The sequence below is a fragment of the Cucurbita pepo genome, chromosome 6 (assembly GCF_057944985.1).
Source record: "Cucurbita pepo subsp. pepo isolate OVF chromosome 6, ASM5794498v1, whole genome shotgun sequence".
Classification (NCBI taxonomy): Eukaryota; Viridiplantae; Streptophyta; class Magnoliopsida; order Cucurbitales; family Cucurbitaceae; genus Cucurbita; species Cucurbita pepo.
The window spans coordinates 1,139,959-1,167,832 of record NC_141803.1 but is presented as its reverse complement, the minus strand read 5'-3'; the positions used below and the strand labels follow the sequence as shown (position 1 = coordinate 1,167,832).

Below are 27,874 nucleotides of genomic sequence, written 5' to 3'. Positions count from 1 at the left end.
CTTAAAGATTCCATTCTAATCACAATTACAAGACCCATCATGCCGTTTCCTCTCAAATTATGAGATTTCAACTGCCTATCTAAATCCTTCTTAATTTAGTACCAAATGTGATTGTCCTTGTCCTTGTCCTTCATGGGCTTTCTAAAGCTTTGAGCTTAACTACACTACACTACCCCCCAGACCCTTCACCCTCTACTCATAGCATTGCACCACCAGCTCAGATCCTCTTTTCTTCCCCCCTTATTTTTTTACCAACTTTGCAAATCTTATTATCATCCAATTCTATTCTTGATTCTCACTCAATTGCAGAGGATGAGAGAGAATTCAGGCAAACAAAAAGAAGAAACCAAATTCAATTCAGAAAAAAGAACACACCAATTCATATTTTATAAACGGAAACCTCTGGTCTGTAATGAATGAACCTACCTATACACAAATCAATCTGACATCAACCACAATCCCTGCTACCTACACTACCATGCAAATACACAATACTTACAATTTTCTTGTCAACAAACAAACAAAACCCAAATCAAATATGTGGACGGACACTCTTCAGCTTCCCAAAACCACAAACCATCAAGAGTGTCCTTATTGTCTCCCCAAAAAGGGAAGAGAGTTTCATCTTTAGCTATAATTGTGTTAGCATTCAGACAGTCAACGGTCAACAGCTTTTACATGTAAGTTGTCAGGTCGAAGGTGCCTATCTCCGCTGTAAAATTTGCGTTCGCAGACTACACTCTTTCACCTGATTTACCAAAACTTTAATACATAAGTACAGACATATATGCATACTATAATATATACATGAGAAAGAACAACTTGTCCGTCCAAGGGAACACTTATGGGAAGAAATAAACAAAGTATCAAAAGAAGCATTTACCTGGAGTACAGAAATTGCAGACAATAGACATTTTACCCGCTCAAGCAAAGTACATTCCTTTGCACTCACATTCGCCAACTCAAAAACAAGAGAGTTCACTTTTCCAACCTATCAAATGAAATATGCTTAGAAACACAGAAAAATGCAAACCGAGGGCAATATCCATACTACCTAAATCCAAGTTTCTAAATCCATTTCCGTCACAAGCATAAAAAAGCTGACTGCGAACATACATAAAATTAAACTTCACGTGGTTATATGAGTTCCCTGAATATCAGGATAATTTTTCAAACAGTAAATATTACAGAAATCCCTGTTCAATGAGGAAAAGTAGATCGTTCTCTAGAAGTTCTATGTTACAGATATTGGTGAAATTGGATCTTTTTTTTTTCCAGTTCTAAGAGCCCTAGTCAATAGACTATAACAAGAAAGTTCCTTCTATGCACTAACGAAGACCATAAACCGCATCTAAAAACTAGGATGAATTAAGTACAATGATGGTTAATTCGTGTGAATCAACGAACTCGTAAAGCTAAACCTGACCACTCTGAGAGCCATAAAAGAAAAGTTCTAAGAGTAGAGATGGAACTTGGTTTCCGGTAAGCAATCTATAGAGCTAGTCACTTCAAGTGCTTTTGAAGAAGCACTTTTTCCCCTTAAGAAATGAGTGAGAGAAAGAATGATTCGTTAGAAATTGTAGTCATGCTAACTACTGGTGAAGAAATTATCAAAGGTGAAAGACAACCCTGCAAAGGCAGATTGGCATCCTGGGTGTGGGTGGGAGCAGTTGGGGGGGTGTGGGTGGGAGCAGTTGGGGGGTGTGTGTGGTGCATCCTGGCAGATTGGCATCAAAAGGACTGTTAATCTCAGATGCAAGTTGAAGACCACTAGATTGATATTCATAAGGTTATGGTGTGGAACTTATATATAATCCTTCTACACAATAAGAATTGAGAGATAGTGTTCTTGGACATAACTCTGCTCATGACTGCCAAATTAATAATCTGACAATCATTTCCTGCGACTTTATGCCCTTGCAAGTTGCTATCAACTTATTGAGTGTGCATGCCGGGAGTTAAATTTAGGAAGAACTTTAACGTTAGCAAAGAAGAGGAATGAACTGATTTGCAGCGAAGTGGTGCAAGATTTCAGGACCAAGTAATCTCAAGAACGGAATTTGAACCCTTGATAAATAAGGAAAACTCCTTAAAAAAAAACTATCCTTAGTCACCTTAATCCCAATACAGAAATCCTTTCTGAAAGGCTTGCCGCTCTGGGCTTATAGCAGCAAAATGTACCAAATTGTTCTGATAGCTGCCCATTGTCTAGAGTCCTATGGTGGTTCTTATTTGTAACTTTTGGGATTTCTTGGTGCAATATGCTATGCATCCAGAACTTCCTAAATTGCTGACTGGTTTTCCCACTGAGGGAAAAGTAAAGATCCACTGGTTTAATCTGTTAAAGCTATTTCTATGAACTAAAATAAATTGAAGAAGTACAGAAGAGGAAATTTTGGAGTTGGCTTGTTTTTAGCTTCTTATTGCAGTTCATTGGGCAGATACTTCTTATTTATACAATCCTGGAGAATCTTCTGTCGTCTGCTTTTGGCAAAGATTTGGTAGGTTTCTAATCTTCCTCTTTCCTTCTCTAGTTTAACCTTTTCTCGTTTAATTAATGTTCTTCTTCAGGGAAAAAAAAAAAAAAAAAAAAAAAAAAAACAGTTGAGGCACCTTTCATATTGGTATATTATCAAATGTGCAAGCATCATAAGTTCGTGGACATTCTAGAATACTTTCAACCAGGGTTTTCACAACGGACCATGGTAATAAATTTAGCAAATGCCTAGCAACATTTTACAGCTTCAAAATCTATTCAAAATGGAAACAATAGAAAAATGATGAACAATAGAAAAATGATGACCGTCACCTTTGATAATAGAAAGCAAACTGATGATGCCATTGTCTGCAGGACATCAACGGCAGAAGAAATTGCGTCCTTAATATCTTGGACATCCGCCTGTAGCAGAGAGGAAATAGAATTGCAAGTAAGACACCTAACTAAAACAATCAAATCAATGAAACGGTGAACCGCATAGCCAATAATCTCTTGCTCTCAAAGACAGCAGCATACACAATGACGTACTCTACCTTTGCTGCCCCAACAACTGGCAGGCGAAGGGTGCTAGCCCTCAAAGCTTCAGTAACACCTGATAAGCTGTTGGAAAAGTCTTGATCCAGTTCATCCCACTCCTCCAAACGCGACATCTATTGTCACCAAACAGGGCCAAATCAGACGAGATAAGTTCAAAAAGTAGGGGAAAATAATAACATTGAAAGAATCAAAATCCAATGCGCCTCACATAGTCCTAACAATATTAGCCATGGTAAATGGAAATTGAAGCAAAAAACCAGTAAATTTTGACTCTAGTCTAGAAAATGAAATAATAACAGTAACACTGCAGGATAATATTAAGACCACTTTTAGAACCATTTCCTAACAACCCAGTTCCACTAAACGTAGGTGGGTCATGGGGAAGCTTCCCCTTGCTTCAGAATTGGCAAAAGCAGTTGTAGAAATAGCTAAAATGAACTTCAAGAATCACAACTTTCATTAGAAAGAAGAAAGAAAAAGGTAGAAACAAGAGAGAGCTAAAAAAAACTCATTAGAAACTAACTGCATCAGATGATAGCTGACTGAAATCAAAAGGGAAAAATGGAAAATATTAGTCTTACCTGCCAACTGAGGATGGACGTTAACATTAGTTTTTGTTTCAGTAACTGTAACTCCGATCTCTTTGTTCTAACAGATTCACGAAGCTTCGTGGTACTCAGCCAGGCGTTATAGAGGCTTCTCTGATGCAATTAAAATAATGTTAAGTACCATCCCTTGAATTAAGATTTTTTTTTATTAAAAAAAACGAAGAGACAAATAGAACCCAACCATTCTTGAACGGTCAACTTACCACCGTCCACAGATTTGCGAGAACATGGAACAGAAAATAAAATAAAATAAAATAAAATAATATATCTTTTACAAAAGCACCTCAAAAACCGAAGGAAAAAGGGAAAATGGGGGGTTTAGCCGAAACGTACCTCTGCATTCAACCTGAGGCCGCAATGGGCTGCATCTGCCCGGGCATTGACAAAACGCCATTGTAACAGCCGATTATGTAAGAGCCTCAAATAATGTGCATCTACAATTCGGTTCTCCGCAATCTTCCCCCTCCGAGCATCGGCAACAAAACTTGTCATTGATAATGGAATGCTGGTCAAACTATTAAGAGGTGTACTTCCCACAGCATTCCTCAACCGAGGTCCGGTGGACGATGCTAACAGCTTACTTGGTGACATAGGTTTAGGTGAACCGCGAATGGGAGACAATTGACCTCGACTGTTGGCAACTTCGCGTGGAGATGATGTAGGACTATCCATCGCAAACTTCTTTGGCACGGTAAGCTTGGAAGGAGCTAAAGTTCTTACCCCCACATTTTTGGACAAAGGCGACCCATTTTCGGGCTGGCGCCGCAACCGGTTGTTTGTCTCCTGCCAAAATCTTGCCGGTACTACAATCCCGCGAGGTCCCCGCTGCCCCTGTACTTCGCCAGTACTGTACTCTTGAGCTCCAGAATTGGTACCGGAAGAGACGCTATCAGAATCAGATGAAGCTACATTAGACTGATCAGAGACATTTTCTGAATTTGCGTCCACAACAACTTCACCCGCCTTCTCTAATCCTCCATTTTCGGAATCCGAGCTCAAAGCCCCATCAAAGGAAGCCCTACCCTGAGCCATAGGACCCTGCAACTGCCTAATGACATTCACAGATCTGCCACTAACCCTCATCCTTTCGGCTATGTCCTCACAATCCAAACTCTTGCTCATCAAATTAGCCTGCCGCAACCTCCCGGGCCATCTATGCTGATCTACAATAGGCTTTGAGTTCTCTGCTTTGTCCGCAACGCCACCTCTCGCTGGCGTCGTCGACTTCCTGCGTTCAGGCGTACCCTTCCTCACACCTGGTGAATGAACCGGCTTCGCCTTACTAACTTGCAGAGAGAAGGACTCGCCCTGGAATGAAACAGATAAGCTTCTCGTAGAAGTAAGCAAGAGCTTCTGAGAAGCAGGCATCTCAGCCACGCCACCATTATCATTCCCAGTCCTGAAATCAAGAGAACAAGGCCTAGGAGTCCCAACTCTTCTTCGGTCCACCGATAGCGAACGCTTATTCACCGAAGAACCAGTCTGCGTCGGCGTAGCAGCTAAACTGGGAGTTCTAGCGAGTGAAGGAGAAGGAGACCGTTTGGTAACCAAGGCCGAGGAAGAGGAGTTCGATGGAGGCATAAATCGAGAAGAGACCTCGCGAGATTTCGGCTTACGCGGATCAATTGCATTGTCGGAGTCAGACGGAAACAAAGGAATCCTGTTCGAATTCTGCCGCGTCGGATGAAGATGAGGCCCTTTCTGAGCGGCGGCAGTTTTGGGGTTTAGCGTCGTGGACACAGCAGCTACCATTGCTCGAATCCAGAAGAGAAATCACCTCCCATTCCACAAACCCTAGCGCAATATTTCAAAGATTCGGGGATAAAACAAGATGGGCAGCCGTAAGAAGAAAGAAGAAGAATCTGCAAAATAAGAGGAACAAGAGAGAGAAAGATATGGCGGAGAGAGGGTTGGATGAGGAGAATTTATGGCGGTAATTAGGAGAGAGTTTAAGCCATGGAGGTGAGTGACCGTAACAACCGTAACAGTAACAGTAACAGTCCGGCGGCGACGGAGAATGGGGAGTTGGTGTAGGCGAGATTTAGGACCATAACCGTTTCTTTTAGCAACCCTCCTGTTTGGAGCTCCATGTCAATTCGTTAAAAGAGAACCCCCCCCCACTCGCGGAGTTTCCAGTACTCGCGTTAAAAAACAGCAACGCATTCGAATAAGGGCATTGTAGGAAATTCAAAAAGTATTCGATTGGGGCGTGGTGCGCACGCGAGGCGCGCATTGATGGAGGTGGAAGAAAAGGGATTAGGAGAGTAATGGTGAGGTCATTGAAGCTTGGAAGAGACGTTACATTTACACAAAATTCTGACAAATGTACAATAAATAAAATCCATTCACCAATATCCCGTGTTTTTTTCGCCTAAATCGAATAATTAAATATTATTACGCATTTTGGAATGATAAAAATCATTCGTATTTAATTCAAAAATCAATCCAATATTTAAATTTATTAATATCATTAAAAAATGGAAGAATTCAAAATATAATTCTTGAAATTCAAGCAACAAAAAAGAGAAAATAGAAATGAAAGCAATTAGAGATAGAGTTTTAAGTAAGAAACAAGTCGATTCAATTTATATAATTTTTTTGTTTTAAAAAAAATAATAATTAAGAAATGGGGGTTTGTTAATTAATTAATAAGGAATATAGGGTTAGGGTAGCAAATTAGTGATATTAGGAGCATTAATGGTAAACCAAACATTCCATATTTATTTTGTGTGATATGATAATTAGGAATTAAAGTTTTTGGTATGAGGTGTGATTAAATTATTAATTGTTCTAACTTGTTCATCCAACTTCCATAATTATGAAAGAACTGTTGGTGGTTAATGTGATTATTAATCAGAAAATCCATTGCTAACTAACTTATTAAAATGGAATAATGGAGTAATGGAATAATGGAATAGGGGAGGGAGGGAGTGCTTCAATGTATATTATGAAACCTCAACTTCTCAATGCTTAAACTATGGGAAACTTATAATTTACAATTACTAAGCTTCATCAACTATTATCGATTAAGTCAAATTCGTTTTTGTAGTCACCCAAAACACTTTATGCCGATCAAAATAGTGTGTGAGATCCCACATGAATTGGGGAGGGGAACGAAACATTCTTGTAACGGCTCAAACTCACCGCTACCAAATTTTGTCATTTTTTGCTTTTCCATTGTGGGTTTCTCACGAAGACTTTGAAACCGGTCTAGTAGTAAAAGGTTTCCACACTTTTATAAGAACGCTTTGTTTTCTTCTCTCCTCTCCAACTGATGTGGGATCTCAAAATCCATTCCCTTAGGGGTCAGCATCCTCACTAGCACAATTTTAAAACTGCGAAGTGAACTTGAATTATTACAAATTTTTATAAGGGTATGGAAACCACGTGTGCGCGTGTGCATGTTTAGGAGGAGGAGAAGGAGAGTTACAAAAGAAGTGAGCTTTCCTTCTTAGACACTCAATTTCTAAAGCCCTAAAAAGAGGTAAAGTTTGCGCCTTTTCTTTGCTTGAGTATAAATTCTTTCGCCTCATAATCCCACTTTGTAAACTGCTTTATTTCTCAATTTCTACTCATTCATACCCTATTGTTTTACGCCAATTTGAGGAACTATATTCCGCACATCCTGTCACGTCTCCTTTAACATGAGATTAACTATGTTACACACCTCTAAAATTAAGCTAATCCACCGATTTTCAACAGTATTACCATCAAAGAATAAAGTGGCGTTGGTTCATTCAATGTGAAAAAAGGGTAGTATGAACAGGAATAACCAGCCCAGATAAAGCAAGAGAATTATTATGTGTTTAATTAAAATGAAGGGGAAAGTGGGTTCTTTTCTTGATCGGTTGTTTAGTTATATAATCAATCGCCAAAAAGTTGCAGAAAATGGAAGCTTAAGTAGTGGCATCCTCCACGTTCTGAGCATAAAGGCGGAGGGCCAACAGCTGAGTTTGGGAATGGGGTTTGAGGCCTAAGTAGAAAAGGGATCCCCTTTTTGAGATGCTCTGTTTCTTGGGTTTGGTTTGTTGTTTAGGCCTCTTTTTGTTAAGGGCATGGGTTGTAGTTTATAGGTTAATTACTCATTTCTTTTTGTTCCTGATTCTGGACAACCAAACAAGAGACGTGCACCAAACATCCAAAGGAGTCATTAACATAATCGACATCACTGTTTGGGAACAACCTCGCATCCTAATCATTAACCGCAAAATTTGATACAGAAAGCGGTGTGGGAACCTGGAAAAGTGACCCGCCAGCCTTGTCCCAGTGTGCTTTATTGGCAATGAAAATGATATCCCCTTCCACTACACAAAAAGTTGAATTGCCTTCAATATGGTTGTGTTGAAGGATGGGAAAAAGACTGAAGGGGAAGGAAAGCACACTGATTTGGACGTTGATTGATGGGATCTTAATCCCCTAAACTTCAAGTTGGTGGTTACAATGTTCACTTGAGCAACAAGAAAATTATCTTATTTCATCTTCTGTCTATTTCAATGGAGTTGGTGCTCTGCTTGATTACCACACCACTGCACACCTTCTGCTTTCTATACATATTTCATGCTCTTTAATAGCGTTTCTTTAATACTTAAAGTGATACTTAAGCTCACTGATAGTAGATATTATCCACAACCCGTAACGTATCGCCATCAGTTCTACGGTTTTAAAACGCGTCTAGTAGAGATTTGCAAATCTCATAATCCATCCCTTTTGGTGTGATGTCAGGCTCTAATACCATTTGCAACAACCTAGTAAATATTGTTTGTTTTGGCCCATTACGTATCGCCTTCAACCTCACGGTTTTAAAACGCGTCTACTAAGGAGATGTTTCCACACCCTTATAAGGAATGTTTCGTTCCTCTCTCCAACCAATGTGGGATCTCACAAATCCACCCCCTTTGAGGCTAGCGTTCTTGATACCATTTCTAAGAGTTCAAGTCTATCGTTAGTAGATATTGTCCGTTTTGGTCCGTTACGTCATTTTCATACCCTTATAAAGAAAGACAAAAACACATAAAATAATAATGCCTCAAAATTTCTGAAACTGGAGTTTGAAGCAGATGAAAAGGACATATCATCAAATGCATTGGTTCTCTTGGTATATCATTCTACCACACTGTCTTGTTTCAGTAGATATACCAAAACAGATATCATTTAAAGGATACATAACAGGACATCACTCAAGACAACCTTTTGCACAATATAAAACAGACAGGATAACATAGTTGGTTTGGTTTCATGAGAAACAAACTTAGATTATTCAAGACAAACTAGCAGAGGAGACAACAGTCTACTCTCTAAGCATAATCGCCGGGCTGGTCAGGAGGAGGAGGAGGAATTGGCATATGAGGAAGGAGAGGAGCCCCATGCTCTATTGGCCCGGGTTTGACTGATGTCTTTGAGCTTGGAACTGGGTCAATGGTAGGGTAGTCATCAAGTTTAAGATCACCTGGGTGAACCTTCTTTTTCCCCAGGCTGTTATGTTTATAAGTCTGGAACTGAGAACCAAAAAAAGTTGTAACCAATCTCATTAATCAAGAACAGAGATGCATTATGAAAATGAGTTGTTGGATTTAAAGGCTTTAAAAGGGTAGTACCTTCAGCTTCCTGTTAAAGGGTATGTCAGACAAGCATTCGTTTGGATTGACATGGTGGTGGCTCAAAGCCATATCTTCAAGAAAAGCACAGCAAAAGCAACATGCAAAATTACAGAAGTTACAACTCAATCTGTATCTATGTACATGATGCTGTAACTTCGAGTTTGAATACACGCATACCAACATTGTTAAAGATAGGAAAATTAAGAACTGAAAAATGTGATTAATCAAGCATTAACTTCAAAATTACCGGAGCTGGAGGAGGCATTTAAATGGCTGGGAAAGCAAGACAGCAATAAAGTTGTTTGGAGGACCAAAAAGAAAACCCAAAACCCAGAAAGCTTCATAATGTAATAATGTGGAAATGCAGAGCAGGCCCAGAAAGAAGAAGGCAAGAACTTGAAAACGAGAATGTGCCCAGAAAAAGAAACAAAAGAACACACGCCCTGTTCAAAGGAGGTCGTCCATGAGGGATTTAAAAGAACAGAGCAAATATGGAATGGCATTTAATTGGATCAGCAGAGGAGCAATAAAAGGAATCAGGTGATCGTCAATGCTTGTTGATCATATCACCTGCATTGGACACAGGCTGTGGAGGAGTAAATGTCTGCTTTGCGTTTGCAGAAACTTGTTAATGTTACAAATTTTAAAATGGCAGAGGCTTGGAATGCGAGCCATCGGGAAAGAACATTTAAGTATTCAATTATTTAATTCTAAATAATGAGTAACAATAACGGGGGTGTAGCTCATATGGTAGAGCGCTCGCTTCGCATGCGAGAGGCACGGGGTTCGATTCCCCGCACCTCCACTTCTTTTTTTTTTTTTTTTTTGCCTTTTTTTTGTCGTTTTTTGTCGCACCTCCACGGTGGACTGCTGCTACCCAACCCATGAGCTAAGAACAGAGCAGAGTCAAGAAGAACACCGTCTTCTTCAAAACTGCTTGCCGATGAGGATGTCGGAAGAACAAAGAACATTGTTTTGAGATTTAATCAATAAAGGAAAGTTTTCTTTTAATACATGGATACAGAATGTAGTGTGGAACAAACCGATTAAATCAACGACCAGGTGTGAAACGAATGCCATGTTTTGTTGGTTCATAAAGTAATTTCACATGTTAAATCCTTGTTTGGAGAGGGGGAGAGGCAACCTTTTGTCGATTAGTTTCACGACTCTCTTCACACTGAAGAGAAAATTCTTTTTGATGGCTAAATCATAAAAAATTAATCGAAAACGGTTAAGGTGACAATGTCCTAAAAGGAATAGCACAACATTCATTTACATATGAGAAAAGGACTGGTGTTGGACTGTGTTAAGAAACAAGAGTAGGTAACATGACTATACAGAGAAATGTTGGAGTCATCAAATGTCGAATCCTCGTGAAAAACCAACTTCCAATTCAATAAACTCCCACGAATAAACACCAACAATGCCCTTCATTTACCCAATAAAAGAGAACCAATAACAATATGAACATTGAATAAGTAATAATAACAGCCATAAAGTGCATGAATGAAGATACTCTGTTTTTGTTCTTTGAAAAATTATATTGTAAGAACGTTATCTTGTAAAGTAAGATTAATATAAGAATATGGAGAAAATAAGTAAGCATTCCTTTCCGGAGGGAAAATGGATTGGGTATTGAATCAGCAATCCACAGTATGAATATTGGAAACGAGAGATAAAGAAAAATGATGAAATTGCATATACCAAAATTTAGTTTATTATTTTATAGATAAGGAAGCAAGGAGAGAAGAGAGGGGGTCTGGTCAAGATTGGATTAAACTGCGCAATCACTTCTTCCTCTTCTTCGAATCAGTGTAGAGTGCAGCTTTTTTGTTCAACTTTGAATCTGTTTGTGACCCAAATTCATGGTGCCGGATTTATAACAGAAGAGTGGGGATGGATTGTGAAGTGAATTGGGAAGTGAATTGTTCAGAATCTGCAGCCAATGCATGCACCTGATCCACCCCACCACAAGATATTCAACAACGATCTCCTCTTTCGCCGTCTCTCCTGGACGCCAACCACCTCCTTTTCGTTTTTCTTCACCATCTCCCACATCACCTGCACGTCCCCGTATTCGCAAGCCCTCACATCTCGCCCAAGTTTCAGCAGTCCTAATCAAACAAAATCCCCAACCATTCAATTCATTCACTCTCTTCCATTTCTATAAACAAGGATTCAGTACAGAAATCACGCACCGCGTTTGCGAAATCCTAGACGAGACGCGATTCTGAAGCTAAATCTTCGCAACGGAGAGGTCATCCTGCTCCACCATCCCATTGTCGTCTGCTCTGCTTCAACTCCCCGCTAGAGGAGAGATTAAAAAGAGAAGAAACGCTAGGATCTCAAATCTGAACGCGGTCAGAAATTTTACCTGAAACACAACCAAAAACAAAAGAACCAAACAATATTCTTCAGAACTTTGAATGCTCAAAGCGAAATCAAGAAATATATCAAGAAAATCAAAACAATCTGATGAGGAAATAGAAGGCAACCTGGCGAAACTCGCTCTCTTCTCTCCCTCCTCCAAAGAAGCACGTTGGCAACATTGGGAACCTAATTCGAAATATTAACCGCTTTTCCGCCAAATCTCATCAGCCGACTGTTTCTCCAGATCCGCTTTTCCGCCAAATCTCATCAGCCGACTGTTTCTCCAGATCCGCCTCTCACCGGATGCGACCGTCCGACTCTGTCCTTCTCGCGCCACATCCGATTCTTCAGAAAACCGCATATACCCTTCATCGCTTCCTCGACCACACGTACTCCCCGTTTTCCGTCACACTACTTCGTGAATTCAGGCATTTGACATTAAAAGTGGAGGCGCGTGGCCCTCATATCCCATTAAGCGTGTACATTTAGTCTGGTGGGACCCACACTGGTTCTCTTCTCGCGTACTAAGAAAGCGCAACTCGTGGCACTCAAATTCATTTTTTTTTTTTTTTTTTAATTCCTCATAACATTCAAATTTTAATTTTTATTTTAAAATTAAGTTGAGCTTAAAATATATTATTTCTTACACAAAGCTTAAAAAGCTTTCATATTGATTTGTTATATTGAATAATTAAAAACTATATCTTGGCCTAATTTTACTGCCTCTAATCATAGCCGTCCAGTCAGTCTACTAGTTTGACGATGGTGAGAATGCTTTGTATTACTCTTATCCCAAACGACGACATTGGGCTGATTGTGAGATCGAAGCTCAGTTAGAGAAGGAAACTAATCATTAGGCTGATTGTGAGATCGCAGCTAGAAGGAAACTAATCATTAGGCTGAGATGGAGAGGGGAACTAATCATTTGTTCATTTGTTCATTTGTTGAACCGTGAACACGAAAATTATCTTTATTGAAAGAAATGTTGGATCTTTATGGGTATATTTTAGCAGAAGCAGATGTTGTTACACTGAAAGACGTATGCGGGCAGCCTCCTCTAGGAGGAGTTGGGATTCTTAAGATGGGGAAAACAGGCATAAACATCAGATTTTGGGTGCCTTGCTTCTGCATGCTCCCTGCACTTCACCTCCGTCGTTGTGCATATAAATGTCTGCATGCATACCTTGCACTGCAACCATTCACAACCACCCACTTTCATTAACACTTCAATTTCAATCTCACATGGAGCTGCTAATGGGTTTTGTGTTTTATCTCTAAGTCTCGAGGAACCAAATTAGATACATAATTAAGACTCAGAACTTTACCTGTATTGTCATGGCTTTCTTGTTCTTTTCCAGCTGACTTCCTGTGCAAATTATTACAATCATAATCAACTCTTAAAAAGGGAAATCATGAAACACAAAGAATTGGGTGGCAGATTATTTACCTCTTGAGGAGGACTTTAGTTTCTCCAGGTTTTTCTCCCGAGCCATTTTAGACTTCTGGCCATTGCCTCCGCCCATTTCGAAAGAGGGAGGGTTTCAAATTCAGAATCGATCGCGTCACCTCAGAGCAGAACTCTGTGCATATATATAGCAGTTTCTTCGCCGTCGGGTAAAATGGGAGCCAGTGATGATAGCACAAATAAAAGTGGGAAAGCACTGTTCGACGATTATTCTATTAATGGCAAGGGATAGGAAACGGGATGGTATGGTGTGTGCAATCAATTAATGGAGTAGTTGGGGAGATTTCTGGTATTGAAAAGGAAACACTCATAATTGTCTCATCCACTGCTTTTGACCCTTTGATTCGAGCACATCTGGCGAGTCAGCGGTAGAGATTTGTTCATGCCATGACACCTCCCAACCACGCATGGAGAGATGGCAGAATAGAAAGCTTAGAAGAGTGGATTATTGTCGTGAGGCATTTTATCAAACACTTGGTCTGCAAGTAGATATATGCGATGACTGAGTCGGCAGTGTGTTGGTTAATGATGTGGATAAATAGTGATGTGGATAAATAGTGGAGTGGAGTTAAATAGGTAATACAAATACAGCTGCAGGCCACTACAAATTAATGGAAGGTGGAGCCACGCAATAATAAGGAGGATAGTGTTGTTTTTTATCTTTTGCATTGATTATAAAAATATAAGAGAAACAAGTATTGAATTTATTTGTGTCCTTAATTAAGATTTTTGTCCCGTTAATCATCTTAGCAATTAATTAAGCACCATACAGAGTTGCCGTTGCCCGCGAACGCTCGCTCTCACTCGCTCTCACTCATGGATCAAGGATTATTCATGTTGCCTCCATAACCACCACTACCACCACCCATGCCTCCTGAACCGCCAACTCCGCCGCCACCGCCTCCTGAACCACTTACTCCACCGCCACCTCCAATGCCACCTGAACCGCCTAATCCACCACCTCCACCACCTCCAATGCCACCTGAGCCGCCTAACCCACCACCTCCAATGCCACCTGAACCGCCTATTCCACCACCTCCAATGCCACCTGAGCCGCCTATTCCACCACCTCCGATGCCACCTGAGCCGCCTAACCCACCACCGCCACCACCAAAGCCTGAACCTGAGCCATACCCAATTCCAGGTCCATACCCACCATCCGACCCATAACCAATGCCCGAACCGAATCCACCACCTCCAGCCCCACCGGATCCAGAACCACCGTAACCTGAGCCAAAGCCTCCGTTCATCCCGATGCCAGAGCCACCACCAGGTGATACCCCCCCATAACCTCCAACCGTGAGCTCTAAAAGGTTCACTTCCTTTTTAACGTTTGTGTCCTCTGGAAGGCCATTTCCCATTTCATGAGCACTCATGCCACTCGAAAGCTTCAATTTTCTTGCATTTGCAGCGTCAAGAACATTAGTGGAGAGGACAAGACAGAAAAGGAGGAGGCCCCGTGAAACCGAATAGTTTCTCGTCATGTCTATTGGCCAACTAAATGCAACAGAACGCCTGAAAGAAAGAATAACACCTCATATATATAAGAAAGCAATAGAATGAACATGAAAAACCCCCAAGGATCACATCAAGCTTTTGAAACCATGATATGTGCAAGGTGGTTCTGGTTGTAAGCGCTATCCGCATGAACATTGGAGCAAAGATCGTGGTTGACCTACCTACGGTTAAGAGGCCCTTACGAAGTCTTATTAACTTGACTAATATGTTGGAAAATTAGGCGACAAAAGAAAAGTCATTTTTATACAATCAAATGTAGGTACAATTATACAATCAGATGTTACCTCAATTCCATCCAAAAAGAGCTCAAAAGATTTAAAGAAACTCTTATAATGCTGAAGGCTTAAACTAGCAAATAATAAGGGAGAGACTAGACTCAAGCTTTTCTGGAATTTCTGGATAAGTCTTTTGAGTCCTTGCTGTCATAACTTTGATTTTGATCCTTGTTGTCAAGTTCCATTCCCTGAAATATCATCCTTGAGGACCGATACTTACTCCCGTAAGCTGTGCCAAATCCCCATCCAAGTCCCAATCCAACACCACACCCACCACCTACAGAAAAGAATCACAAAATAAATAACTATGCAATCAGATGAATGTCTATTTAGAAAAATATTTGTACGTAGAGCATGTTAGTTTGTTACCCGCACCAAGGCCCAAGAAGTTCAAAGGCATTCCTGCAAAATAAACATCTTCATTCAGGTGGGGCACGTAATTGCAGAAAAACTACAACTCCCACGTTAAAGAATAATATGTGCCTGAAAAATTTGAAGGGAAATAATGGAATCTTCAACTGGATCTAAAAGTAATGTGCAGGACCATAACTTTCAAGGTTCCTATGCAGAAATTAAAACCCAGTACACTAAGCAGAAATCATAACTTTTGAAGACTCCAAACAGAAATCTGATAGTCTAAACGTGAAAAACGTAATCTTCCATTGCAATTTACTTTATCTCTCGTTCCTTAAACTAAATCCATACCAATCTAAGATTCCAGACTGTTCTATTATCCTAAACTGCAAAAACGAGAGTTGCAACAAAGACACAGAACTTAGTTTCTAGCCCGTCAAGATTCTTGTCTATAGGTATCCAGCTTACACCCTTTCAATTAACCTGTGGAAGGATGGTTTGATTCCTTTAAATAACTCATAAGATGAACCATCATGGATTGAACTAGTAGTTAATACAGGTCATGGGAAGAACCCAAAACTATTAGTCCTTCACAAGTCAAAACAAGATACCCCACAACTTCTGCTGTGAGCTCTCATTGAACTAGAATATTACCCAACATGCATATTTCTTTTAGAGTAATGTAACTATTAGATTTCACAAACAGATACATGAACTACTCGCTGTTGGGAGTCCCACAGGAAATCCAAGTGGTATCTGTGGCTAGATGTAGATATCTTAAGATCAATGATGTCAATAGATCACCACAAACCAATTCATCTCATTGCTCTGCCTCTACAAATCACAAAGTTACTCCATCTTCACCAAACTTGCCAAAAGAAAAAGGCTCTACTTATTCCAAGTAAATGACCTATTAAAATTGGCATACCTCGGCCTGCCAGTCATTTCAAAATAATAGAGAGCCAGACATCGCCAAGACACCAACCGTAGCTTAACAAGAACAACTCGTATCATTTTCAGAGGAAAAAAAACTACATATTATCCCCCTTTCTGATCCAAGTTAAAGAATAATAGTTTTTCAATTTATCCCGCTTTCTGATCCAAATCTTTTTCAATTTACAATTCAAAAGCCTCAGGGTTCTGTAGCATTCATTTCATAATATTCCAGAAACTCTTTTCAGCTAACTTCGCCCAGCTAGCATATTAAATCCAACATAATTAGAGAGAGCGCAAACAAACAAAAAGCCTGAAATCATCTTAGAAATTCCGGAACAAGCTCACGACGTACAACAGGCAATTGAAAGAACTAAGCAAGAGAGAAAAAGGATCGAAAATAACTAGGGTAAGACATTACATACCTCCGAAACCCCATCCGATGCCGAATCCACAACCGATACCAAAACCTCCAATCAAGAAAATAACAGCAATAATCAGTTAAAAAGACAAAGAAAAGATAAGAATATACAAAACATATCAAACAAAACAAGCTCAATATTTATGAAGATATCACACCGAATCCGACGCCAGCTCCATTGAAGTTGGCGAGTACCATTGCTCGCAGCTGAGGCGCCACAAACGGAGAAGGTTGTAAAACGAGTGGAATCGAGAAGGAGTAAAAAAGAAAACAACAATTACCTCGAGCTGGAGGAGATATTAGGATGGATCGATTTGGGTATAGTGTATACCTACTTTCCTACTCGGTCACGAATGGGCGGAGCGGTAAGGGCTTTTGTTTAAGATGGCCTATAAAGAAAAACGACCAAAACGAAGGCTTTTGGCCCACTTATAAATTAAAATTTAGTTTTAATTTTATGTTTCAATAATATCCCTAATAAATAATTAAATTCTAACTACCGATTTTGGATTGAATGGGTTTGATTATATATTTTTATTTCTTTAAATAATAAATAATATTTTAGGGTTCATCTAGGAAACTAAAATTAATCCCTTCCCATAATGCCATTGATAGATGATACTCAAAAATAATTGAGTCACATCGAAGATAAAGAGAGGAAGAAAGTAAAATTAAGCAACACTTTGTGATGTTCGTTCAAGCTTATTGCAGAAGAATCCAAAGGAAACAGTTGCAGAAGAAGAAGTGGGGAATCAATCAAGGCACGATTTTGAAAGCCTTGATCTTGTCGATCCAAGAAATGAAGGAGTTCTTGGAGTTCCTGAAGCCCAGAAATCCATGCTCCTTGCTCTTGTTCATGCTATCTATGTTACCTGAAATGCTCAAAATTATATCTACGAACCACCAATTACCAATCTCCTCCAGTCGGGTTGGTTGCAGCTGATTCTCCTTCACGATCTCTTCCCACACTTTGCTTTTGTCCTTCATCAACTCCACCAACGTCAATTTCTCGCCCTCTTCGAACCCGTAATCCTCAATGTTGAACTGTTCTGCCAACACTTTCCAGAAATGTTTCCACTTGAATACATCGCCATTGTTGCAGTTAAACGCTTCGTTCTTCGCGTACGGATCCACCGCCGTCCATATGTGCTGCTCCGCTATCAGATCTGCGTCTGAAGCTACCGAGAACTCCTCCCAAGCCGATTTCGTGCCTGGGAATTTCAACGGACGTCCCTCGTGCTTGCATATGGCGGCGTACGCGCATAGGGTTCCTATGATGTTCATCCAGCTGAAAGGGGAAAACCCGAAAATTACATTGGGTCGGATCACCGCCCATGTCAGATCCTTTCTTTGGGTCTTTTCAATTTCTTCGAATAACAAATCTTCTTGCGTGTAATAGAAATTTGGGCATTTCAATCGAGGCAAATCCTCTGTGAAAGGCGAATCGTGCCGCTGCACGGATTTATTGACAATGCTCTCGAAGGATCCGACGTAGTGCTTCGTACCAGTTTGAAGGCAGATATGGCGGAGATTGGGCGCGTTGGGGATCACTGATCGCAACACGTTGCGAAGCATTTTAACGTTGGCCTCGCAGTTCTCGAGCTCGGTGGATCGCTTGGTCCATGTGACATAGAAGAGATGAGTCACATCAATGAGCTGCGAGAGTTTGGCTTCGGCGTCTTCCGGATCGGAGATATCACATTGAATGTATTCGATGGGATGGTCGGCGTTCCAACTTGGCCTCGACCTCCGAGCGATGCCGTAGACCTTCCATGGACCGCCGGGGGTGTCGGAAAGAGGGAGAATCTCGGCGAGACTGTTGCCAACGATACCAGTAACGCCGATCACCAGGGCGACGCCCTCAAAGCTTCTCGGAGGTTCACCTTCTTCAAATTTCTTCTGCAAAATCGGGAACAGAGAAGTCGATAAGAGAAACGTGGAGGCATTTCAGATATAGAAACAGGGGAATGGGTACAGATATGGAGTTACTAGTTACCTTAGCAGCGCCAATCGCTCCGGCCCACCACCAGCTCATTTTCCGTCGCGAAATCGGAGACAGGTTTCGGAATCAGGTAAAAGGGAGCAGATAAAAAACACAGATTGAATCGGAAATCAGTCGGTGGTTCGAAGGGATTTATAAGCGTAAGGGTGTACAGATCATTGTTGTCGATTACGAAGGAAACACCAACCATGACGAGATCTGTGACGGGATATTCATCGGATTCGAACCGCCGTAGTTCCAGGGAAATTCTTTTTAAGGAACATTATTTCCCTTAATTTTATGATAAACGAATTTTTAATTGTCATAACGAAAGAACTAAAAATGTAAACTTTAATGTTAAATTGCGCAATAATAGTTTTATGATAAATGAATTTTCAGGTTAAAACCCATGATTTTTCCTTACAAAAAAGAATTGACGTCATAGAACTGCGTTTATCACGAGGAACACGTTCCTTAATCATTTTCAATATCATGGTTAATAATTATGTTTAGATGGTGATGTTTCATAAAAGGAGATTTGTTTAGAAATATCACCATCCTTGGAGAGTTGTTGGGAGCTGGTTCAGATCTCTGGTTTCCAGATAACTTTAACCTTGTTGCCCTGATTCTTGTCTAATGCTGCGACTTTGGCACGATAAGCTGTTGCTGCCATAGCGTTCTTAAAGCCATGATGACCTCGAGAGGAATCGCAGGCCTCGCTCATGGAAGCATATCTAAGTTCAGCAGGGGGGATGAAACAATCAATGGACAGCCCAGGGACATTGAATGCTACTTCCTCTATAGTCCAAGCTTCTTCCATCCTGGTTTTTGAATGGCTCATGGCTGTTTCCCCAAATCTGAAAAGGGTTACTACAGATCGACCTGAGTGAGCAATCATAATCCCCTCGACTTGTCGGTAATCGCCAAGGAACGAATTAATCGTGGTTTCCCAATACACAGCATCGCCCCCGTTGTTTTGGATTCGGGTTAAATGTGAATCTTCTAAATGTACAAGGAGGCCTGATTTCTGGCTGAAGCATCCAAACATAGTGTGCCTGATTATCTCTGCAGGTCCTTCACTTCTTGCCTTCAATGTTGTTGGATCTGTACAGAGCTTGAGGATGAAACAATCTTCACCATTAACACTCTTTTCTCCAATGCATCTTGCATTAGCAAACATGCTTGCTGTAGTTTTTGGATCAAGACCCTACACATAAATAACTTGGTGAGCAAAATCTCCAATGTATAATGAGGGTGGTGTAAGATGAAGTGTATCACCTGAAGGGCACGGCGAAGGGGTCTAACAGGCCCTTTGGCGGCATGAGCGCCAAGCCAAGGCGTGTGCCTCCACACTAGCTTTCCATTGCAACCAGCATGAACCTTGCTACCACCAAGAGCAAGCTCAACATACCACATATCTGGCTTCATTTGCCACAAAACAAACCCGCCCGACTCTGCATCTTTAGAGGAATTACGGGTCCTGACCACTTTGTTAGCTGTTTCAAACTCACATGCTATCATTTTTACCTTTCCCATGGCATAGGCATTGCATACAGAATTTTGAAGTTTTTGCCCTCCCGAGGCTGCTGTGTACTGCTGCAATATATACTGAGCAGATGAATTTTCCTGCAGGAAAACCCCTTGAAATTTTATTATCCAAGACCCATCCTGAAACCCCAGTATCCAGAAAACAACCATACATCTCATTGGTATAAATAAATAACAAGAGACAAGAGCATTAAGATCTCTCTCAGTGTACTCGATCTTCATTTTGGAATAAATTCGAAGATGAAGATAAAGGAAGAGATGAGTTCAGAGTGGAAAAAGTTAGTTCAGAGAGTGAATAATTAGGACTAACAATGGGGATGTCTTTAATGGCTTGGTGGGGCAGAGGCTTGGCGGAGCTAACATGAACAGGAGCTAACGGAGCACCCAAAACCCCAAGCAGCAGCCTCAGATCAGATCGTTTCTGGGCAGAGCAAGAAACAGCAGAAGGTGCCCTACAAAGCTGACCCCTCATCCAGTTTCCCCATTTCCCCTCCTTTGAATCTCTGCTCTCGTTCCCGTCGGGCCCTTCCTTCAACGGTGACAATGCCTCCTCTGGCCTTAAGCTTCCTGATCTCTCAATCATCAAGTCCGGTTGCGACAGTTGGTGGGTCTTCCTCCGCCGTAGTAAACTCGACATGGGGGACGCACTTCTCGCCGGACTTTTCGCTCTTGACCTTCCAGGTGAAAGCCCTCTTACTATCTCCCCCTTTAGCGCCGAGAAGAATCCTTGCTTTCTCTCCATTTCAAACTATTCTCCAAAACTAGCGACACAGAAGAGTGAAACAAAAAGAAACGAAGAATACTTGAACAATATGATGGAAGGACTATCGTAATCAGCAGCAGGCCCGGCTCGACAAAAACAGTACAAAGCTCATTATCGAACAGCTGCGATTCCACCTACAGGGGGGGGAGAGAAAAAAAAAAAGGTAGAGAGACGAGCAAAACTTTAAGTATTTTATACAATTACGATCTGGGTCATCCTCTTTTCTCTTCAATTGTTACCCACTACGGCTGTTTTCTATCCTGCTATCGCCTTCAGAGGTGGGGTGGGGGGACCTAAAAACTGGGAAGGATTTAACTGCGCCGGAAACTTGTAGGAAGAAAAGAGACTGCACTAATCTTCGGGCGGCGAGATCAGGCAGCGGAATCTTGGGAAATGGCCAAGAACAAGAACCCAAACGAAAGACAAGATTGGAAGGGGCGTCTCTGGTGAACACTACACCGAAGTTCAGAAGGAAAATTGAAAAAGTAAAGAGAAAAAGAAAAAGAAAAAAAGAAAAGAAGATCATAGGGCAGTGTGCCGATTAATACAGGGTCCACCTGCGGTGTTCCAACCGGTTAAACCCACGTGATAAAAAAATTTATCTCCTAATGTACAAAAAGTATTAATTAAACGCCATGCTAAAATAGCCTATTGGTCGAAATTCATATAAATCAAATCTACTTCATCAATCAAACCAACCTGTAATAAAGGGCACTGGGAACAGCTCAAGGCTGTGCACCTTTGTCCCTGCTTAAATACATGAGCCATTCCAATAACACATGTTCTTGTTTGGTATGGTTTTTTTCCCTTCTTCCTGTGGTTTTTACTACAACTCTAAATCAGTGTACAACAGTCCTAAGCATTTCATGGTATGAGTGACTACCATATACACTCAGTTTTTTAAGCTAGTTTAAATTTCACTCTCTCCCTACCCAAATCACATCTTTTCTTTAATCCGAAACTATATATATCTGATATACAGAATCATAACTCCAACCAAAAAAGAGAGAAAAAAAGGGGGTCTATAGTGGCTGAAGCTCTTGCTCGGGTCCGACAGCACCAACAGGCTCATATGAACTCAGCTCCCTCCGTCTGTATCTCCAAATCAGCCACGTGCTTCCGGCTGCCAATCCAACAACTAAGGTAACTGCTGCTACAATAGACATCATAGACCAGAAGTGCTGCTCCATCCATGTCCTGTATAAATCCGACCAGGGGTAAGAAAGTACGTGATGGAGCATAATATAATAGGGAAAATTAGTCAAGTTGTAGCCAGAAATAAGTAGAAAACGAGAGTGTGAACATGACAGCATATACATACTGCACAAAAATGTGATCAATAGTATTTTTAAGATTATATAACCTACTGGGCTGAAAGTAAATTACTCTATAAGAAGACACGTCACAGATACAAAACTTATTAGCAGTTACTGCAGTTTAAATGTGTGAACGCCATGCTTTGAAGGAATTTCCCCCCAGAATCAGTCAGTAAATGTAAGCACCATGCATATAAATCCTTGCTTTTCATCAGAAAACCTTCTAACTTTGAACTCCAAATGCGGACGACCAAGTGATGATAAATTTGAAAAATAACAAGCAATAGCCAGTGGAGCCCTATGTGCTCCAAATGCAGTAAGAAGGAAAAGTATAACATCCAGTGATATATCTCACTTCTTTAATGGAGGTTCAACATTCAATTCAACCAGCTGATAGCTTCCGAATTTTTCAGGAAGTTGCAAGTCATGTTCCTTCAGGCGAGAAATTATGTCCTGCAAATCATCATTTACAGTCATAAGATAGTTAATTGATATACTCCAATGTTTTTACTTCATATGCATAAGCTGGGCGCTTAAGGACTAAGAACTTTCACCATTGCCGTGGAATTAGATATATAACCAGCAGAATCAGCAGGGAAGATGGCCCATCTAATGAAGAAATCAGTTTCCCCCGATGTGAAGTTCAGCACCTGAACCTAAAATTAGACAATTGGCAAGTGTAAGCCGAACCCCAAACTGCAGACACTACAAAGAATCGAGCATATAGATATAGCAACAGCAGTGCAAGTCTCAATAAAGTCAAGTATATGCATCTTCTTAAGGTTAAGGGTGCGCATTTTCACTCTTCTCCTTTCTTTTCAAAAAAGTTAAGTTCACACCATTAGTTGTTGCCTTTTACAAGATTATCTCGAAAAAAGATTTGGAGAGGACCTAGCACTAACAACGGTGCTGTGGGAGTCGACAAGAGATAACATGAATGGTGAAAGGTTAACTCTAAATTCATTAGTACCTGTGAGACATTAACTTCAAGCTCATTGGCAATAAATTCTGCAAGCTCAGTGATGTTAAGTTTCACGGAGGATTTGTTGGCATGAAGCACCATGTTAAATGTTATGACTCCAACCTGAAATTCACCTACACAATGAACACAGGAATATATAAATACCGCACGAAGTAAAAGTCATCTGGTAATATAATCTTGAAACCATTGGGTTAAACCTTACCGGAAAGAAATGGCACAGTTGGAGAAACAGGTGGAGGAATTTCATTACTTGTATTCTGACCATAGGAAGGTAGAGGAGCTGGAGGAGGAGCTGGAGGAGGAGCAGGAGAAAGATAGTGCAGATTCTTCCAAAGTTCAGAACAGTTAGTCTTCCAAAACCCAATTTTGGTGTTCTCTCGATCATAGGTGACAAGGGTATTACGAACAATAATTCCTGCCAATGAAAAGAGACCACGCAGCTTTACTCTAAAGAAATACTATTTCGTTTTATTAATTTTGAGGACCGTGATTATTGAACACCTAAGTTTTATTAAAGCATGCAATATAAAACCATCATTTACACACAGCCAAAAGCAGTAAAACAATGTGTACAGCGCAAAAGAGAATTATCCACAATCCAGGGAAACTTCGCCATACCTCCCAAAAGTGTTGTCTGATCATTACCATTTTTAAAGATTCCTAGACAATATGCACCACTAACCTTCGTATGCTGCAGAGATGGTTGATGAGAAGAGGAAGGATATACCATTAATGTAAATTTTACTACAAATTATAGACAATTACATATATTATAACAATTCACTGGAGAGGGAAGGAGAGAAAAGATTAACTAAAAAATGAGTACCCGGAACAAGTAGTTCTCCGGAGAGAGTGAAATTTTCTGTCCATTGGCAAATACCATAGCAACCTCTGGAAAGACTTTTGAAAGTTCAGACACATCCCTAGCACAAGAATCCGATGATCAACAATCAACCCAGAAAGAAATACACCTAAAATATCAGTGCTCCTAGCAAGAAATAGAAATACCTCCCAGCACCCGAAAAACAAATATCTTTAAAATTCGGGTCAGGACCATTGATTTGTTTCAGGAAACTAATTTTCTTCATTAGCTGCAATGTAAACCATAAGTTAACAATAATGCACCATGTTTTGTAATAAACAACTGCAGAATGGACTGGGAGGAAGCAAAATAGGAGATGACCTTTAGTATGAGTATGCATCAAGTCAAGAAATCAAAACTTGTGATTCACAGGAATGAAAAAGTTAAAGACAACAATATCCCTCAGGCAACATCTATGGGAAAGGGCATTTCTACTTTTTGCTAAGAAGAAGAGCTCATGATGAATGCGGCATCGATTTCAAAACAGACTTGTAGATCAGATCTTTTCATCCAAAAAAATCACAACATTGCATTCCAAATGACAAAAACTGTACCCAACACCAACATGTTTTTTCCAGCATGAAACAGTCCCTAAAAATGGGAATCAATAGCATAAGCTAAGCGTCAAATCAATTAAATCAACTACTAGAACACAGCCAAAATCAATTGCATAGCATAAATATTATATTTGGTAATAACAAAAAGAAGAAGGCTTCAACGTATGTTTTGAAGTTCAAATGATCCGATTAAAATGTAAGAGTTCAAGATAGTTGTATCGGCGAAATGTGGCTATGAAGAACTACTTGAAGAAGTCCTTGCTCGAAGATAAAATGTGAAGGTAGGGAAAATGGTCAAATCAATGCAGAATGATAAAAGATGAGATAATGACACATGAATGAAATATTGGGACTGTGTGAACGCCAAACACTCGATCAATCTGAGTTACACTTTGAAGATCCAAATATGCTTTATAATAGCTTTCTCAACAACCATTTAGACAGTTTCAATGGCTTTGAACTGTTCCAAAATTCCATATCATGATGCAGAATGAATGAGATACTGAATCTTACTGGTGACAGACATATTGAATAAGACATGTATGTGATAGGTCGTCCCCGACAGTAAATATGTATGTGAGGAGGGTTAGAAAGGAAAGAGCACTGAGAGTTAGCTAAAATATTGTGATAAGCACAAGGATGCCTTTAAGCAGAAGGAATGATAAGTAGCACGAAACTGATAGGCTTTTGGTGAAGGCAAGACCATCTAAGATTTGAAAACCAGAGATTAGATGCAGAAGTTGAACAACTTACAGCGTCCTTAAATGCATAGTAGGCTTTTTCTGGAAAATAAGCATATGTAGTTCCACTATCCAAGACAGATCCATACTTCCCATCGAAAGTCCTCGGATTCAACTTCAATGGCCTCCCAGCAACATGTATTTCCTTCAACTCTATATTATAATATGGGCTGTTTCCATCCCAAAGCTAGACTATATCAATGAGATATACATAAATATAAACCAGTGAAAATGAATTTAGAAAGGCACATTCAAAACCACCATACCTTCGAGATGTGTCCGAGTGGGTAAATACCATACCAGGGGGTGAAGAGATCCCACCAAGAACCATTGCACCCCCACCAACATCCATCCCACCATAACATAATGAAAATGAATTACTCACAGCACCCTTGCCAACAAGTTGGTCCATCACACTGAGTGTACCACGGCCCAAACCCATAATCCCATCAGCACGCTGGGTATAAAGATCGCCAGTTTCCATAGTTTCACAGCCAAAGACTGCACGCTGGGGTAGAAGTTCACTTTCTTTTCCAAATGACATGATGTCCTCAGCAAGCACACCGCTGCTAGTACTCATCTCTGCGTACCGTCTCTCGTATGTACACTGGACTCCATTGTCATCACAGCTACAATCGATATTGCACTTAACAGGTTGATATGAGCTAGACAACTTCGGTTGGAACCTTGGATCCTAAAAATAGTATGGTCTAAAAATAAATCAAGTGAAAACTTGTTTTAAGAACATATATCGAGTATAACTAGAGTTATCAGCAGTTCAATCTGTCTGGACCTTCTACAATAATAAATATTTTTTTATCTACGACTATGACAATCAATCTAAACACCTTATTTAACTGAACATGCATAAGCTTCAAATGAGTAATCTGACATATTTCCCAATGCAGCACCTCACAACTACGATCGTGCTACACAATTTGCAAGGTTACTAGTAAATTGAATGAGATTTGAACTCTCAAATGAAAGAATATTATGAAGGCTTATTCTCACAAGAGATTCTTCTATATTTGGTCGTCAAAATAATTTGTAGGATATTAAATACTAATTAGGTGATCGCCATAACTTACTCATTTCCTCTAAATTGTTTGCTATTTACATCGGCGTTAATTGACCACTGGGCCAACCAAATGCAGTTTTTCATTTTGGCACTATCTTATTTTATCTTTGTGAACCCATACACAGAAAGTCATTTCCAGAGAAAAACATGTATGAACCAGTGATCCGAGATGGATCAGATGGGCGATCTCTAATCTTTCCTTCATCAGCAATTCAACCAAGCCTAGTTCTAAGATCCCATGCTTACATCGTGCTCAACATTTATAGACTTAAAAAGACAAAATTTTAAAACAACGGTATCAGAATAAGTTTCTGTAATCCCAAATTCGAACGCACAAAACGAATTGCAGATATTTGACTATAGAGAGCAGAACTGAAGAAACAACGCAGATCAACAATCAATCGAAAGAAACCTGATGGTTCCCGCAATCTACGCAGTTAGAGCATGGAACGTATGTTACAGTACTTCCGGTGTCCACAATAAGAGCAAATTCTTGTGGAGGAGTCCCAATCCATAGACGCGTCGTGTAATACCTAGGAATATAAATGCCCAGAACCTTGAATTCATGATACACATAAAAAGAAATCTAAAAACAGAAACAAAAGCAGAAAATTCAGAAAGACGAACCCGTTGGTAAGGAGGTCATCGTAGAGCCTCATTCGAGCATTTGACGAGTGGGGTTTTTCCAAGTTCAACAGGTGCCGGAGACGATGATCACGGTCCAAAACGCGCTGATGGGTGGAATTCGTCGGTGAAATATAGAGAGGAAGAATCACAGGGCGCTGCTGATAATCGAAGTCTCTAGAGTCCACAGATGAGGAAACAATCGCGCCCAGCAAATTGAAACCAACTAAACAATAGACGAAGATGGCAGAATGTAAACTGGTGGAGGGCGGAGACATGGTGTCCTGGTGGACCGTACGCGATGGTGCAGACGGAGGAGAAACGACGGTAATTGGCGCGGAGAGGACCCGGTAAATAGCCCTCTGCGCCCCCAAAATATTGAGACTGAAACCAAAGTCATTGCAGTTTTTCTTATTTTCGTCGCTAACCAATTGGCCAATCCGATGATGCCACGATAACGACATAATTAAATTGTAGGATGACGTGGCAGACGGTCAACGGCAATCCGACCGGCATGTTGCAAGTTGGTCAACTCAAACAATTGTTATTTTATCCTTTATGTATATTGGAAATTGGAAATTGAAATTTCCATTTATTAGTTTTGAAGAATTCCCCTATTTAATATCTTTGCGAAGATGGTGGTAAAGCCGGTGGGTGGCATTATTTTGTCCAAACAAGGAGAAAAATAAAACTTAGCTGCACAATGCTTGAAATAAACGTTATGTATCGTTATTGATGCATTTGGAAGCTTCACACTAGCTATTGTTAGACGAACACGACTCTCCACAATGGTATGATATTGTCCACTTTGAGCATAAGCTCTCATGGCTTTGCTTTGGGCTTCCCCA

The 27,874-nt window shown here is 40.4% G+C and overlaps 7 protein-coding genes and 1 non-coding gene across 10 annotated transcripts; 1 reads left to right on the top strand and 7 right to left on the bottom strand.

The window, feature by feature from the left end:
- Window positions 1–356: 356 nt before the first annotated feature.
- LOC111797451 (QWRF motif-containing protein 2) lies at window positions 357–5,878 on the bottom strand. Its single transcript, XM_023680444.2, has 6 exons — window positions 3,976–5,878; window positions 3,616–3,735; window positions 3,031–3,147; window positions 2,810–2,899; window positions 884–991; window positions 357–748 (listed from the first exon to the last, which is right to left on the bottom strand). The coding sequence occupies exons 1-6, from the start codon at window positions 5,392–5,394 to the stop codon at window positions 704–706; spliced, it is 1,899 nt and encodes a 632-aa protein (XP_023536212.2). The 5' UTR covers window positions 5,395–5,878; the 3' UTR covers window positions 357–703.
- A 2,775-nt stretch (window positions 5,879–8,653) lies between these two features.
- On the bottom strand, window positions 8,654–9,598 carry LOC111797561 (uncharacterized). Its single transcript, XM_023680606.2, has 3 exons — window positions 9,487–9,598; window positions 9,237–9,310; window positions 8,654–9,137 (listed from the first exon to the last, which is right to left on the bottom strand). Exons 1-3 carry the CDS (start codon window positions 9,581–9,583, stop codon window positions 8,937–8,939), a joined length of 372 nt encoding a protein of 123 aa, XP_023536374.2. The 5' UTR covers window positions 9,584–9,598; the 3' UTR covers window positions 8,654–8,936.
- Window positions 9,599–9,971: 373 nt separating this feature from the next.
- On the top strand, window positions 9,972–10,044 carry TRNAA-CGC (transfer RNA alanine (anticodon CGC)). Its single transcript has one exon. It is a non-coding gene; the product is annotated as a tRNA-Ala (tRNA).
- Window positions 10,045–12,549: 2,505 nt separating this feature from the next.
- Window positions 12,550–13,423, bottom strand: LOC111797208 (uncharacterized protein At2g23090). The gene is made up of 3 exons (XM_023680160.2): window positions 13,057–13,423; window positions 12,935–12,975; window positions 12,550–12,798 (listed from the first exon to the last, which is right to left on the bottom strand). The coding sequence occupies exons 1-3, from the start codon at window positions 13,130–13,132 to the stop codon at window positions 12,667–12,669; spliced, it is 249 nt and encodes an 82-aa protein (XP_023535928.1). The 5' UTR covers window positions 13,133–13,423; the 3' UTR covers window positions 12,550–12,666.
- Window positions 13,424–13,709: 286 nt separating this feature from the next.
- Window positions 13,710–16,952, bottom strand: LOC111797207 (glycine-rich protein). Of its 3 annotated transcripts, none has more exons than XR_015421496.1 (5): window positions 16,734–16,865; window positions 16,580–16,624; window positions 15,237–15,269; window positions 14,877–15,144; window positions 13,710–14,589 (listed from the first exon to the last, which is right to left on the bottom strand). XR_015421496.1 is itself a non-coding variant. In XM_087124918.1 (5 exons), exons 2-5 carry the CDS (start codon window positions 16,771–16,773, stop codon window positions 14,969–14,971), a joined length of 294 nt encoding a protein of 97 aa, XP_086981044.1. In that variant the 5' UTR covers window positions 16,774–16,782; window positions 16,857–16,952; the 3' UTR covers window positions 14,809–14,968. The 3 variants fall into 3 exon arrangements, 2 of the variants coding, with proteins under 2 accessions (XP_086981044.1, XP_023535926.2); XM_087124918.1 differs by lacking the exon at window positions 13,710–14,589 and having other exon boundaries at window positions 14,809–15,144; window positions 16,734–16,782; window positions 16,857–16,952; XM_023680158.2 differs by lacking the exon at window positions 13,710–14,589 and having other exon boundaries at window positions 14,809–15,144.
- Window positions 16,953–17,156: 204 nt separating this feature from the next.
- LOC111797206 (3-oxo-Delta(4,5)-steroid 5-beta-reductase-like) lies at window positions 17,157–18,968 on the bottom strand. Its single transcript, XM_023680157.2, has 2 exons — window positions 18,572–18,968; window positions 17,157–18,474 (listed from the first exon to the last, which is right to left on the bottom strand). Exons 1-2 carry the CDS (start codon window positions 18,608–18,610, stop codon window positions 17,332–17,334), a joined length of 1,182 nt encoding a protein of 393 aa, XP_023535925.2. The 5' UTR covers window positions 18,611–18,968; the 3' UTR covers window positions 17,157–17,331.
- A 40-nt stretch (window positions 18,969–19,008) lies between these two features.
- LOC111797205 (uncharacterized) lies at window positions 19,009–21,412 on the bottom strand. Its single transcript, XM_023680156.2, has 3 exons — window positions 20,415–21,412; window positions 19,835–20,182; window positions 19,009–19,763 (listed from the first exon to the last, which is right to left on the bottom strand). The coding sequence occupies exons 1-3, from the start codon at window positions 20,844–20,846 to the stop codon at window positions 19,140–19,142; spliced, it is 1,404 nt and encodes a 467-aa protein (XP_023535924.2). The 5' UTR covers window positions 20,847–21,412; the 3' UTR covers window positions 19,009–19,139.
- A 157-nt stretch (window positions 21,413–21,569) lies between these two features.
- Window positions 21,570–27,413, bottom strand: LOC111797204 (aspartic proteinase 36). The gene is made up of 12 exons (XM_023680154.2): window positions 27,030–27,413; window positions 26,815–26,935; window positions 25,591–26,018; window positions 25,338–25,494; window positions 24,174–24,256; window positions 23,992–24,088; window positions 23,784–23,856; window positions 23,368–23,580; window positions 23,154–23,278; window positions 22,738–22,839; window positions 22,539–22,636; window positions 21,570–22,064 (listed from the first exon to the last, which is right to left on the bottom strand). Exons 1-12 carry the CDS (start codon window positions 27,302–27,304, stop codon window positions 21,890–21,892), a joined length of 1,947 nt encoding a protein of 648 aa, XP_023535922.2. The 5' UTR covers window positions 27,305–27,413; the 3' UTR covers window positions 21,570–21,889.
- Window positions 27,414–27,874: the final 461 nt, after the last annotated feature.